The sequence below is a fragment of the Coccinella septempunctata genome, chromosome 4, assembly GCF_907165205.1.
Source record: "Coccinella septempunctata chromosome 4, icCocSept1.1, whole genome shotgun sequence".
Lineage (NCBI taxonomy): Eukaryota > Metazoa > Arthropoda > Insecta > Coleoptera > Coccinellidae > Coccinella > Coccinella septempunctata.
The window spans coordinates 40,928,395-40,943,532 of record NC_058192.1 but is presented as its reverse complement, the minus strand read 5'-3'; the positions used below and the strand labels follow the sequence as shown (position 1 = coordinate 40,943,532).

General features: G+C 34.0%; 1 protein-coding gene across 2 annotated transcripts in view; it reads left to right on the top strand.

Annotated features, from left to right (window-relative positions):
* LOC123312176 (probable ubiquitin carboxyl-terminal hydrolase FAF-X) overlaps positions 1-15,138 on the top strand; it is a 108,919-nt gene that overhangs the window by 53,889 nt on the left and 39,892 nt on the right. For both annotated transcript variants that reach the window (XM_044896439.1, XM_044896438.1), the window contains exons 10-14: positions 3,534-3,914; positions 3,973-4,227; positions 4,299-4,672; positions 4,726-5,243; positions 14,659-15,002. In XM_044896439.1, coding sequence (XP_044752374.1) covers positions 3,534-3,914; positions 3,973-4,227; positions 4,299-4,672; positions 4,726-5,243; positions 14,659-15,002 — 1,872 coding nt within the window. The remainder of the gene's footprint in view (positions 1-3,533; positions 3,915-3,972; positions 4,228-4,298; positions 4,673-4,725; positions 5,244-14,658; positions 15,003-15,138) is intronic.

Genomic DNA, 15,138 nt, shown 5'->3' with positions numbered 1-15,138 from the left:
ATTATTTGAGTCAATATGTCAGAATATCTATCTCCTAAGGGAGAACATTCTTTGAATAATGCAAACATGTGTAGTGTTCTATCTTACCAGTTGAAGTCCCATCATAAATGTGAACATCGAGAATTGCATTATTTTTGATGGCGCAAAAAACATTGAAACTCCAGGTCTCTTGAAAGTTCCATTGTCTGAAGTGGTGGTTGTTCTCTTCATCCCAATAATGACTGTTATGCCTATTGAAAGAACCATTCTTTGTGAATTTAGATTCATCTGTCCAAATTATACAGTCCAAAAAGTTTTCATTCTCTTGAAATCGAATCATCATAGCTTCGCAAAACTCTGTTCTCCTGACGAAAACAGTTTCCTTCAAATGCTGTACCCTTTTGAATTTATATTGGTGCATTTTATGTTTTTTTAATATTCTCCACCTCTCAATGAACAGTCGAATCGTTCTATCTACAACTTTATTACATTCTCCATGGAGTAGAATGAGATTTAAATAATCTTCATTGGTAAAATTAGGCATAGTGATCGATTTTATAACTTAATACGAATTATCACCAAATTAATAGTAAACACAAAATGCTACTGAATAAAGTGGAATTTGGCAGATGTAATTAATGATATCTATCATTAAAAAAAAAGAATGTAGAACATGGTAAGTTTTTGCATATGGTTCATAAGGAATTATTTATTTATCACTGGAGAGAAAACCGATGGCCGATTAGTTGAAATAAAGAGGTTTCCGATACAAATTCGAATCAAAATTCGCCATCTATTTGGAAAGAACCTGTAACTTTTTTCTCTTGCATATTAGGGTAGTAAAATCTAAAACATGGTGTAAGTAACAGTTCCTGAAAATTTCATCTTTTTGGCGTTTTGGGAAAAGAAATAGCTGAAAATTCAAGACGAAAAACAGTTTTTTGTGAATAACTCAGAAAATATCCACTTTAGGGCGAGGGTGTGATGCATACACTCACATTATTTTTTAACGTAGATTCGATATCTGCCATAAAAAAATGGGGTTCTAATTTGAAAAAATTGATTTTTCACGATTTTGTCATCCCTAACTTTGAAAGCGATTTTTTCACCCCCTGTATCATCAATCGCGATTTCGATTTTTAAAGTGGATACATCAATCTTACATCTTGAAAAATCCCAAAAATGAAAATTTTCCATCCAAAAACCTCGAAGTTATTCTTGTTTCAGCGGAGCTCTATTTTCGATTTTTTTTTCGAATTTTCCCGCTCAGAGAGAATTTTCCAACCAAAACTGAAAAATGTTACATCAAAATAACTAATTTTCTAAGGAATCTATTTCTGCAATAAAAAAATGGTGTTCTAATTTGAAAAACGGAAGTTGACGTCATTTCCGGAAAAACCGGAGGTGCTCATGCCTTGAAAATATTTTAGATTTCATCAGCATCGTGAAATACTTATAAGTGCTGAATTTCATGAAAATACGTTCAGTAGTTTCCCGTATAAATATGGGTGAGGTTCCTCGTGAAAGACCCTGTATATCGATAAATTGGAGAGTGTTCAGAAAAGATTTCTCAGATGCTGTCGTACTCGTTTCTTCCACTTTGTATTGGATTCAACGGAGATGTACCGCAGGATGAATTTGATACTACTTGAAGATCGCAGAAGAATGGCTGATGTAATGTTTGTTGTTTTCGCTATTTGTATTTCTTCATCAAGGTACACATTCGAGAGAGGCGTGAGTACCACAACACAAGCTGTCATATGCTTAGGTGTTACTCTGCGTGTTCCGTTTGTGATGAGTTGAGTGTGTGCTGGAACATTATTACCACTAAATTGTATACTCAGTATGGAGGATTCTCAATTAAGGTTAGTAGTAGATTTATAATTTCGTATGAATATTCACTGTAGAGATTGTAGAAATGTATAAACAAAAAAAAAAATAATATATTCAGTGTCAAATATTTGATTTTAGATATTCTTTTCAGTATTTTTTAATCATGGTCCATATTCCATCTAAATTCAGGTAAATATATGAAACACCAATGATAATTATCACGTTGAAAGGAAATATTCTTTCAGTGAATACAAAAAGTGCCTATTTCATTGAAATTCCCAAAACAAATCAAAAAGTAGCTGAACGTTACTCCCACAAAATAAACAAGATTGGAGGTTTTGATCCATACACCATTTAAGCAAGAGATATACGAGGTTACACTCCTGATGGAATATGATGATATTGTGGTTTTTCTAGTTTCTAAAACCAGTTTTTACACAAATCAGCAAATGAAAGCATTCAAGCGCATATCAGCCTACAAATGCTCGCATTATATCTGGGTTTTGCTGTTTGAAACAAAATATTCTGTGAGAAGTTTTTCACAAAAGGGTCAGTACAGATGAATTGGTGTACGTGTAAAGAAGGGAATAATGACCATTTTATGATGAAATGCTGCTATGAGGATTAAGAAATATATTGGATCCGATCCATGCGGAAAGTGTTGGGCTGACCATTGTTCCTGACCATTCGTTCAGCAGCGTTTGTAAAAGCAATTTACACATGGATCGAATATTTTTTTTAAATGTATATACATAATATTATGTAATGTGGTTGTATTAAATTTTCTCGAAAAGATGCACTGTTCTATACAAAAGGTGTATTTACTTCAAATATAAAACAGAAACAATATGAAAATATAATTGGTTCAAAAAGAGGAACAGTATAAAATTATATCCAGTAGAAAAATATACAGCATAAATATAATGAGGATAGAATATCACCCATATAATATATTTGAATAGCTCTTTCAATAGCATCCAATAATTTTAGTCGTCTCTTGTCTCGAGTCATTTGAGTAAAACTTCTTATCTTATACTGTCTCTATTTCTTCGGCCGAAATATGCAAGGGGATGGCATAATTATTCATTTCCTCCCAAAATACTGCTTGACTTGCCCAAGTTATTGAATACTTTCATGGCCTCTGTACTAATGTAAATTTATTCAACACTCTTAGTGGAAAAACCACTGAGACACAATTTTAGTTCGAACTCCATGTTTATTTCGGACATTATGGTATCAGCAACTCGAAAATTCACTTTTGAAAAGATAGAACAAAATAGAATAGAATTTTTCAATCGTTTTTGACAATCAGCTGTTTATGACAGCGGAGAGCACAACACGTCATGTGAGAATGTAGGAAGGAGTGGGGATTGTCGCTGGCGACACTACGAAGCTCTGAGAACTAGGCTTAAGATTTACATGGATAATTCGCGCCTTATTATTGTCGTAGTCAGTTTCTTCTTGAAATCCGAACATGTTTTCAAAATCACTCATCACTGAAGTGGATTGTATGAATTAAAACTGATTACGAAATTGGCCGAAATATTTCATATTGGAGGGCACCACGCTTTGCAGAAATCTATTTTTTTCTGTATTATAAGTCTACTATGCTACTGATCCAGGCAAAATCATGTAAATTTGTTGAACATTGCATTGAATGTTTTTGTTTATCTATAATTTTATGAATAAAAAAAATTAATTAAAATTCTGTATATTTTAAGATCCTGATACGGCACTACTTGAATGGGACTATCTGCCAACCATCGGCCCTCGACCGCTCCAAGGTTTCGTGGGGTTGAAAAATGCGTGCGCTACATGCTACATGAATTCAGTTCTTCAACAGTTGTACATGGTTGATAGTATAAGACAAGGAATATTATCTGCAGAAGGAGCTGCAACTGATCCAAATGAAGATTTCAGTGGCGAAGAGAGATTGGATCTGGATGCAGATTGTACAGATTCCCGTTGTTATGTAGACGATGACAGAAAAGACTATAATGTTGGGATATTGAAGCAGGTACAGGCTATTTTTGGTAACCTTGCGTACTCTCGCGTTCAGTATTATGTACCCAAAGGACTTTGGAGACATTTCAAACTTCAAGGTTAGGATCGATTAATATTTTCAATTAATCTTCATACTATTATGTATGTTTCTTCAAGGTGAACCTGTAAACTTAAGGGAACAACAAGATGCCGTGGAGTTTTTTATGTCACTTGTGGAAAGTTTAGATGAAGCATTGAAAACTTTGGGTCATGAACAAATAATGTCAAAAATTTTAGGTGGATCTTATTCTGACCAAAAAATTTGCAAGGAATGTCCTCACAGATATTCCAAAGAAGAACCATTTAGTGTAATAAGTGTAGACATAAGAAATCACAGTAGTTTACAAGATTCAATGGAACAGTATGTGAAAGGTTTGTGGCTTGAAATTTTATGAATGAAATTTGTTTATAATTATGTTTCTTTCTCATGGTATACATTCTAGGGGAAATATTAGAAGGCGCAGATGCCTATCACTGTGAAAAATGTGCTAGAAAAGTAGTAACAGTAAAAAGACTTTGTGTTAAAAAGTTACCTCCTGTCTTGGCTATTCAGTTGAAAAGGTTCGAATATGATTTTGAACGAGTGTGTGCCATTAAGTTTAACGACTATTTTGAGTTTCCAAGAGACCTTGATATGGAACCATATACTGTTCAAGGCTTAGCCAAAATTGAGGGGGAAATGATCGACTGTGATTTAGATTCTAGTGGTAGTGAAGTGTGCACCAAATATAGATTGTCTGGAATTGTTGTTCATTCTGGTCAAGCTTCAGGAGGCCATTATTATTCTTACATCCGTCATAGAAATCCATCTGGAGAGGTATATTTGTGTTTCAACCATTCAATGTTACTTAATTATGTGGTAATTTTCAGATACGATGGTACAAATTTGATGATGGTGATGTAAGTGAATGTCGAATGGGAGAAGATGAAGAGATGAAAGTTCAATGTTTTGGTGGGGAATATATGGCAGAAGTTTTTGATCCGATGATGAAAAGAACTACTTATCGTCGCCAAAAGCGATGGTGGAATGCCTATATGTTATTTTACACCAGACAAGATTTGGTTAAGGAAAATTTTGTAAAAAGCTTAGAGGATTTGAGCTTATCAGAAAAAAAATGTAGTCGTTTGAAAATGCCAGTTGCTATTGAAAATAGTATAAGAAAGCAAAATATAAAATTCCTACATCACCGTAGTCAATTTTCAGTGGAATATTTTCAATTTATAAAAAAAATGGCTGCAAATAATGCTCATTTAGTGCCCAGATCAAGTCAAGGTGTTTCCAATGAAATGGAACAGCAAAGTCTCCTCAGTTTGCAACTAGTCAGTAATTTCCTTTTTCATTCTGGATGGCATACAAAAAAAAATCTGAGGGGTCCAGCCTTAGAATGGTAAGTAAAGCATTTTTTTTTGGCAGAAACCAATTTTTTTTTTCATCACCTATGAATTTTTTAACTCATTTCTTATCGTTTATTATTCGTAATGAGCAAAACATTCCATGAAATTAGCGAATAATACCAAACAGTTAAATGTTGTCAATTTACACGGCTCTCTTTTTATTACCTTTGTACTCGGTTCGATTCTAGAGCCGTTCTGATCTCAGTAATAATTTCGAATTACCACCGATTCAAAAATAACCAAAAAATCCGTTATCTCCTGCAAACATAGGATTATTTTTTGCGTATTATAAAATACATATATAGATATATTTTCGCTACTCGTCACGTCACGTTTCTAAAAAAAATCTTAGGAATTCTGTGAATTGATTTTCTTGTGAAATAGTTACATTGAGCCTAAATTTGGATTGATTATGTAATTTTGATTTGGGGACGTTGAAGTTATTGACGCTTTTAATGATAATTTGGTATTGAAATGCATTAATTGCTCGTTCGGTGTACGGAATTTCTTCGTTAGAATATACTTCTTCCGCATCTGAATTTTCATCTGGGTTAATTGCAATTAATTCGTCGAAATCTTCTTTTCTTAGGTTTATATCTTCATGTGATATTTGTGACATTATTGATTCTAAATGTGTTTACAATTGTTGTTCTTTTTCTGTAATATTAAATTCATCGATTTTAATCCTGGAAAGAGCATCCGCGTTATTATTGACACCTTTTCGATATTTGATCCAACGCATTAATCTCGAAGAGGCCTCTTTCAGTGAAAATAACCAAGTAAGAGGTCGATGATCTGTATATATGGTGAATTTTCTACCTAATAAATATGGTCGAAAATGTTTGGTTGCCCATTGTATAGAAAGCAATTCTTTTTCGATAGTTGAATAATTAATTTCGGCATTATTTAGAGTTCTACTCGCGAAGGCTATTGTTAAATCATTGGGTGGATTTCCTTGTGATAAAATTGCACCACCGTCGTATGTTTTCGTTTCTCATTTCACAGATTTTTCACTTACTACTACTAACTGCCGCCCACTACGCCTATGGTTATTTTGTTTCAGATCATCCTGCTGTCGGCATATCTAACAATATGTTAGTAGTTGAGATGTTTATATTCTATCTTTCTCGGGTTTCTCGAGGCTAGGATATTTTTGTCATTCTAAATTGTGTGTTTTCTTGTAATTGTCTGTGATCCCCTTAGTTACGCCGTTGAGAGAATTTTATATTTCTGTTCGATTTTACTATTTTATTATTTTGGATGTGCTGTTTCGATGCCTGTACTTGCTCGCTGACAATTGTGATAATTTCCTGGACGGGTAATACATTATTTTATTTATTTGTTGTTATGATACATCCCCTTTAACCCTTTCAGAAAAATCCAGATGATGGTAAGCACAGCCATCCCCATAGCATTTTATAATATTCATTTATGTTCTTTTTACTAACGTGTTATTGTGTTATACAAATCATATATATATATATATATATATATATATATATATATATATATATATATATATATATATATATATATATATATATATATATATATATATATATATATATATATATATATCCTCCTATCATTACGGCTTCATGTAACATGCAAGGACCATTCATTGTGGCTTCAGGCGAATTATGACTTCAGTATATGTGAAGCCATAATGTAATTCACGTTTTCCGCTCAATGAAGCTACCGATTTGACTCTGGTTTACGTGATTCGAAGCACTGAGTGATGTGGAAGAACCTTGAATACAGATATCTGCTTAAATTGTAAAGATGACATCACTATTACGTAATGAAAATTTCTTCTCGTGAAGCCCTAATGGTCGGAGAATGGTAAATATTGTATATTTTAGTTTGAGACATTGCCACCGGGGGCGTGACTGTAATATACATGTCCTGTATATTGTAAACTACACCTTGTACTTTATGGACTCAGAGATGTGGCAACATCTCCTTCCCGTTTTTATCTATAGTGAATAGAGAGAATTCTCATCCAGCGGTTGAATTTCGAATATCTCTTGGGGATGCAGAATTATTATTGCGCGTCAGAGTTACTCATCTTGTGGTCTTTCAAAACTTCTATGAAGGAAAACGTCATATATGGATGTTAATATTCTAATCAGTGATGAAAATTCGTGGTTCAATTTTTTATCAGTCAAACGCATATTCTAGTTGAATACTGAAGAATAACTGATATGTTAATTCAGTCCAAATGCTATCTTAAGCCGAAACCATGTGATAGGCCAAAACATAATGGCTTTCAGAATTTTTTTAAGTGTTCTGATGATTCGAAGAAAATCAGGAACTTCTTTACATTAACTGAAAAAAAAAATGAAATGCTTGAATTGCAAACTTATTTCCAAAATTAATAAAATTTTTTTCGCTTCATATAAAAAATTTTAATCTGATGGAAAAAACAACTTTCCATAAAAAACAAAAAACCTGTTCTTTTCATTTCATAATGAACTTGCAGTTCGAATGTCGTCGAAGTTAGTAAGAAGACCTTCGAAATAAAAGAATTTTACCAACGACATAGAGCTCAAGAAGATATTCCTAAAAAATGTTGCAATGAAATGAGTTTAATATAACAAATACCTAGTTGGTTTAGTTGGTTTTAGTAGAACACAACTACATAATAATTTTCCCACATTTGATTCCGACCTCGAATGATATAAAATTATTTATTAGCATAGTAGTCTATCAGCATACTGCAAAAGTATTATCATTTTGTGGTTAAATATTGAAAAAAATCCCAAATGAAGATTCAGTTCATTATTTAAACAATAATATGAAGTCAAGGATAACAGAACGAAAGTAGGTTATACATAGTGTTTGTTCATGAAAATTTTGAGTCAGTATAAAAACCAACATATTCTGAACCTTAGGAAGTCTTTATTTACAGCTCATGAGAATAAACGTTGAGATATCGTCACAAACTCGATTATCTGCTAAATTACATCAAAAGTCAACGATTTGAAAATTTTTACAGTCGAATTTCAGTTAAGATTGTATCAATATTCTCTAAAAGCCCTTATTATAATTCGATATTCAATCTTAATCTTACTCTATATCAGTATTATTATTTGGTAATGAAAAATAGTAGGTAAAGCTAGGATTTTTAGCGTATATGGTAAACTCGGTCAACCGTTTTCAACATCTCTTCACTTAATTTGATGAAAAATAGTGAGTTTGATCAATATTGATATTATTGATGATAATTGATAAGAATGAAGGCTTTTAGAGTAATGGAAAACTCTGTCATATTGGAATACTTGTGGCGTTTTTTCACTCCTGATGAGAGTCTTCAATTCTCTTATTTTTTTTCGTGTTGAGTAATACTGAATAATGATTCTACTATGGCCTTAAATTTAGAGCCAGCTCGTCCAGCATGGAAGAAAATGACACTAAAAATAAAATACATACTGTGCGAGTTTGGCAAATCAAAAACGGTATGAGATTTTCTAAATTATTATTCTTTAAATGGTGGAAAATTTCATATTCTGCAAAAAAACAGGCTTCTTCAAGGTTGATTCGTGTTTGACTGAGGTAGGAAGAATCACTTCACGATGTGGGAGCGAGACCGATGATGACACCATTATAAAATTCATTTAATATGTTTCATTTAGATAATAAGGTTTATAACAGATGTTCGAATTGTTTTCCTCAGTCGCAATGCAAGCTTGATATCTCCTTAGGGGGGTCTACACCGTTCTAGTGGCCAGTTCAAAAAGAAAAAATGAATATCTCACGTCAGAAACTGCTAATTTATATGGGGTATTCATTATAATTCAATTCAATCAGTTCGTCACCTAGAAAATTCAGAAATTTTTTTATTCGTCAAACGAAAAATTTTTTTTTTATCGAAGAACAAATATTCATTCATGTTATTAACTTTTCGATGTGGAATTATCTCTTCTATGAAATTCCACATGAAAAATTCCTCCAAATGTCTCGCCATTGGCTACAATTCGTATCCTGGTGAAATTGAAAAAAGACGTTCGTCTTTTCGACGAAAGTGGAAACTATTGTAATATTCGTAACTTCTACTGATCGTTTAAATGTTCTGGAAAGACCCCACATTCTGGTAGTTTTTTCCCCTTTACGCCTTATACGGATGGCGAGGAATTCCCGTGGTATAAACTCCTCTATAAGATCGTGTTATCAAACGTTTGTTTCTTCCATTGTTAACAAATTCAGCTGCCTCCATTTATCTGTGCAGTAATTCAGATATTTTCGATTGGCTAAATTAACCTTTACTTTCTCCGCTCCCAATAAGATAAATCTTGCAGATTTGAATCTGGTGAACGAGATAGTAACCAATCGCTAGAGTATACCTCATCAAGATACTTTCCAACTGCCACTCGTGCAAGTTATGCGTGCTCAGGTAACCATATTTTTCCAATGTGGACTCATCTGTCCATAAATTTTTCTCTGCGAATCACGGATTTTCCTGATGCTGTTATTCGACAAAAGCTACACTGGGTTGATGGTTCCGGGACAGCAAACATTTGTACTCGCGCGCGTACTCGAGTCTAATTTAATTGCGTCATTCTCAGTCTCGCTCCCACATCGTAAAATACTACTTTCTGTTCAACTCAAACTACAATAAGCCCCAAAGAAGGCCTTGGGCACACAAGAATTATTTTCAAATAACTAAGAAAAATGTCTTGGATACTATTTTTTGCAAAGAATCAAATCGTCCACTATTCAAGGAATGATCTAGTATTTTTTCAAGAAGAGTCAGATGGTCGATGAATCGATCTCCCGGTTACAGCTTGCCGTCGACATCTGGGACACCCTGTGTATATAGTGCTTACTTTATTATGACTATCATTTTTAACAAGAACCGTCCAAAATTGAATAAACAACCCCTTCATGGTGGAAGCTATGCCAGAATTTGATTTCGTTGAATTTGCAGCCCTCGCAAAACTCTTTAGATACAATCAAACTTTAAATCACAAAAGCAACATGGATCCGAATAAGAAGAAGAAACCACATATAATACCTACCAACCGCACTAGCATTTGGAGATATCCATAATCGTTTGTGGATGAAAACAGTTAAAACAGATGATTCAAAGAAAAACGCCAGCCTAGCAAAACTTCCCTGACATTCTGATCTACCAAAATAAATTTTCAGTGTGAAATTTCTAAAGAAAAAAAAAGAGACCTCCAACAAATGCTCATATATCTCGGGAATGAATACTGCTGATTTCATGAGAATCTTCTCACTGTTCCAAGAAACGCAGGGAATAAGCAGTTGATGTTGATATCGCAGGTTGAGAATATGAATAACTATCCATGGTTAGGTACAGTTTTCCCATTCGACTTTCAGAATTTAGTTTACTCATTGAAACTTCTTTCTTATTATTCAGTATATTTTCTTATCGGGCTGTTGACTGAGCATATTCTCGTTGTTTTAGTTAACATTGTTTCTCCAGGGACAGATGTCCCTGCAGTTAAAACAAATTTCCGATACTTCTTGTTGTGTTAATATTCATTACACAAATTTTGAGTATTAAGTCAACAGTAGTTTGAATCGTGACAGCATAGTAAACATGGCAAGCAAAATTGAAAAATAGTAAATTTTCTTGTGCAGATAAAAAGATTCACACGGTGCATGAATTTCTGGGTTTATGGGTTGAAGCTTGCATGGGTATATTATATTGCCATCACAATGAAAAAATTGATCAGATGCGTTTCGGTATATTGAATTCTCACTGAAATAACCTAATGTGATTTGGTTGACAACGAGAGGTTATAATTGTTTCGATTCAATTCCATATACAATTCGAGTATTTCCGACATCTCACTTGGTAGACAGTTGAATAGAGTAGAAATTGGAACAAAACTGTCATCAGCAGTACCTACTATCTTTCAGACGAAACAGTCAAATTCCATGAGATGGGTCTTTCCTCTGATTGAACTATCGTAAACTAGTTGTAGGAAACTAACGGCCGTTTTCGATAAAACTATTTATCCATCGTTTCACTTACTGACGATTAGTAACCATTGGTAACCATTCTAAAAAATATCTACAGATAGATCAAAGAAACGAAATCAGATGTATTGCCTATCTTCAGTAGCTGAAACAATGGATATACGTTTATTGAAAACGGCCGTTAGTATATCGACACAAATAAAAAGCAGACTTCATATTTCAAAAACTTATGGCTTTGAAAAAATCAGAACGAATTTTGGATGTGGACAAATCATGAATATCCACAAAGAAATCTCTTTAATCTTGAATCTTCATAAAAACGCACTTTCGAGTTTTTACATACAGTGTTTTTCATATCCGGTACATTAATACATACGACACGAAAACTGTGAAAATGGACTCTTAAGAAAATAAATCAGCAGAAATATGCTTATCTCATACCGAAAATATTCCTATTAATTCAGAACTGAATTTAAACTCAGATTTTGTTTGCTTTTTATCGAAATCATTTATTTAGCAGCTTTTTCCATTTACACTCCAGAATAGTTGTATTATGCAAACTTTATAGGTATTTTAAGTAGATAATTTTTTCATAAAATGATCAGCACCGGCTTTCGAAAAAATATCAGTTGAATATTTCAGGTCGAGTAGTTTTCACAAAATTAATTATTTTGGATAACAAAGTAGAAAAAGTTCAAAAATTCGATTCTATATTCCAGTAACCATAGATTTTTATACTGAAGTACTAGAGGATTCTTTCTGGTCCATTTTTAAAATGGATAAGATCGCGATCCTGACCAGATGGATAACGAACTCAACTAGACACGTGAATATTCAATTCGAACTGGAAACGAAGCTGTAAAATCTACCTCATAATTTATTGTCGGAATAGCAATCTCTCTGGCAACGCTGTGAGGGAATTAAACGCCACTTACATGAGTCCGTAATGTTATTTTTTTGTACAAAAAGCGTATATTTGACGCCACAATGTTATGAACCTATACTGAAGCCATAACATACGCCAGATGTTGAAAATTCGTATATTCATTTTTCATCGTACGCTATTCTTCGTAGACAGGGAGTATAATTGGTCGTTTCGGTTGAATATACACGAATCAAACCGAACATAGGTCGTCTCTTTCTAGGTGACGCCATAATGGTTGGTCTATGGTCTGAAGCCATAATGTTCGGAGATGTAAATATATATATATATATATATATATATATATATATATATATATATATATATTCTTTTGATACAGAGCATTGCAATCTTCAACAGCAAACAATAATTATTAAACCTTATCCGTACCTCCTGTAGCCGATCTTTATGATAATCTACGTGAAGGCCAATTCATTCCCACGTATACCCACCTCCTCCAAACTCTCCAACAACTCTGAATGGCACACCGTGTCGAAGGCTTTGGCGAAATCAAGAAACACATAGAGAGTTGGAGTGGCCTTGTCAACCGATTTAGAAACTGTCTCCAGAAGGCTAGCCATTGCATCGTTTGTTGACAGTCCATCGCGAAAAACGAAATGTTTATCAGAAATTATTCCATATTTATTGAGGTATTTGGTCAGTCTGATGTTCATCGCCTTCTCAATTATTTTTGCCACTGAGCTAATGATGGAAATTGGTCTATGATTGCTCACTTCAGTTCTCGTGCCTGTCTTGTATATTGGTGTGATGACAGTCTTCTTCAGTACCTGTGGAAATATTCCAGCATGAAATATACAATTAATTATGGCCCAGTTGCAGGAAAGTCTATTAAAATTTGATGCCCTATCAAAATTTAAAACTGTCATTTTTGAAGGGGAAAATGGAGGATTAAGATTTTAATGAAGTATTAAATTTTAATTTGCTTTCCTGCAACTGGACGTAGATGTGTCAATGGTTCTACAAATTTTGTAATGTGTTTAGTTTTCAAGGGTTTAATCTCGAGCGCCAGATTTTTTCAATAAGGGAGAAATAGCAAGCCCGCCCAGGTATCTACTAGTCGGAGACAGAGTTCGGGGGTCATCTAAGGTGGTAGCGATAACAAGCCGAGTTTATTACAATAAGGCTAGGCGCAAATAGAAACGCAGGTTGGTGAGGTGACGCAGGGTGAGACGCAGCTTTTTCCTGCGCTGCACGTACTATCTGAAAAGTCACTATCACGCTCTATTTGCGATTAGTTTGCTGACGTAGTCTTTAAAAGGACAGGCCCAAAGGAAAATTTTAAATCGGAAACCTACAATATCAGATGAATTTTTCAAATCGCTTCAGTTGACCTAGTAAATGTCCAACATATTCTGTTAAATAGTTGTGTTCAAAAAATTCAATAAAAAACGTACGAACCCAAGCTTTTATGTATCTTCTCGTAGCGTCACTATCATGCTCTATTTGCGATTAGTTTGCTGACGTAGTCTTTAAAAGGACAGGCATAAAGGAAAATTTTAAATCGGAAACCTACAATATCAGATGAATTTTTCAAATCGCTTCAGTTGACCTAGTAAATGTCCAACATATTCTGTTAAATAGTTGTGTTCAAAAAATTCAATAAAAAACGTACGAACCCAAGCTTTTATGTATCTTCTCGTAGCGTCACTATCATGCTCTATTTGCGATTAGTTTGCTGACGTAGTCTTTAAAAGGACAGGCATAAAGGAAAATTTTAAATCGGAAACCTACAATATCAGATGAATTTTTCAAATCGCTTCAGTTGACCTAGTAAATGTCCAACATATTCTGTTAAATAGTTGTGTTCAAAAAATTCAATAAAAAACGTACGAACCCAAGCTTTTATGTATCTTCTCGTAGCGTCACTATCATGCTCTATTCGCGATTAGTTTGCTGACGTAGTCTTTAAAAGGACAGGCATAAAGGAAAATTTTAAATCGGAAACCTACAATATCAGATGAATTTTTCAAATCGCTTCAGTTGATCTAGTAAATGTCCAACATATTCTGTTAAATAGTTGTGTTCAAAAAATTCAATAAAAAACGTACGAACCCAAGTTTTTATGTATGTTCTCCTAGCGTCACTATCACGCTCTATTTGCGATTAGTTTCCTGACGTAGTCTTTAAAAGGACAGGCATAAAGGAAAATTTTAAATCGGAAACCTACAATATCAGATGAATTTTTCGAATCGCTCAGTTGACCTAGTAAATGTCCAACGTATTCTGTTAAATAGTTCTGTTCAAAAAATTCAATAAAAAACATACGAACCCAAGTTTTCATGTATCTTCTCGTAGCGTAGCGTCTGTGGCTTGGTGGTTAAAGCGTCGGCTCAGTATATCGGAACCGCAAGGTACTGAGTTCGATCCCGGGCTAGAGAAGAAATTCGAATTTCTTTCATTTATTCATGGAATAATAACGATGAAATGTTCTCTGAGGTGTTTTGAAGTATATTTCAATAAAAAAATTAATTGAGCATGATGCGAATGGACTATATCACTGGTTTTCTATATTTCAGGGGAGATGTAGTGTGCCTTCATCTTAGAATAAGTCCAACTATCAGATCATGGTTTGCTACCAATATATTATTCAACAATCCACAAAGATTCTGTGAATACCTTCTCAGCTGTCCAAGTAATGAAGTTCGAACAGCTTTCATGAAAATTGTGGTGTTACTGGCTCACTTTTCCATCAATGACGGTCCTTGTCCACCACCACTGGGTTTCAACAATCAGGACCCTAATGCATCTCTTAGTGACCACATTTTATGGGCAATATTAGCATTGCTGCAACGGGAAGTGAGTGAGCATGGCCGGCATCTACCACATTACTGCAACGTGTTCCACATGTATGCTAACCAAGGTGAGTGATTTGATTGAGTTAATCACATTTTATATTCCATCATCAAATTGAACGAGTGATATAATTCGTATCAGATAGTAATCAGATATTGGATAAATTGAAATGAGCACAAACACAACATACATTTTCACACACG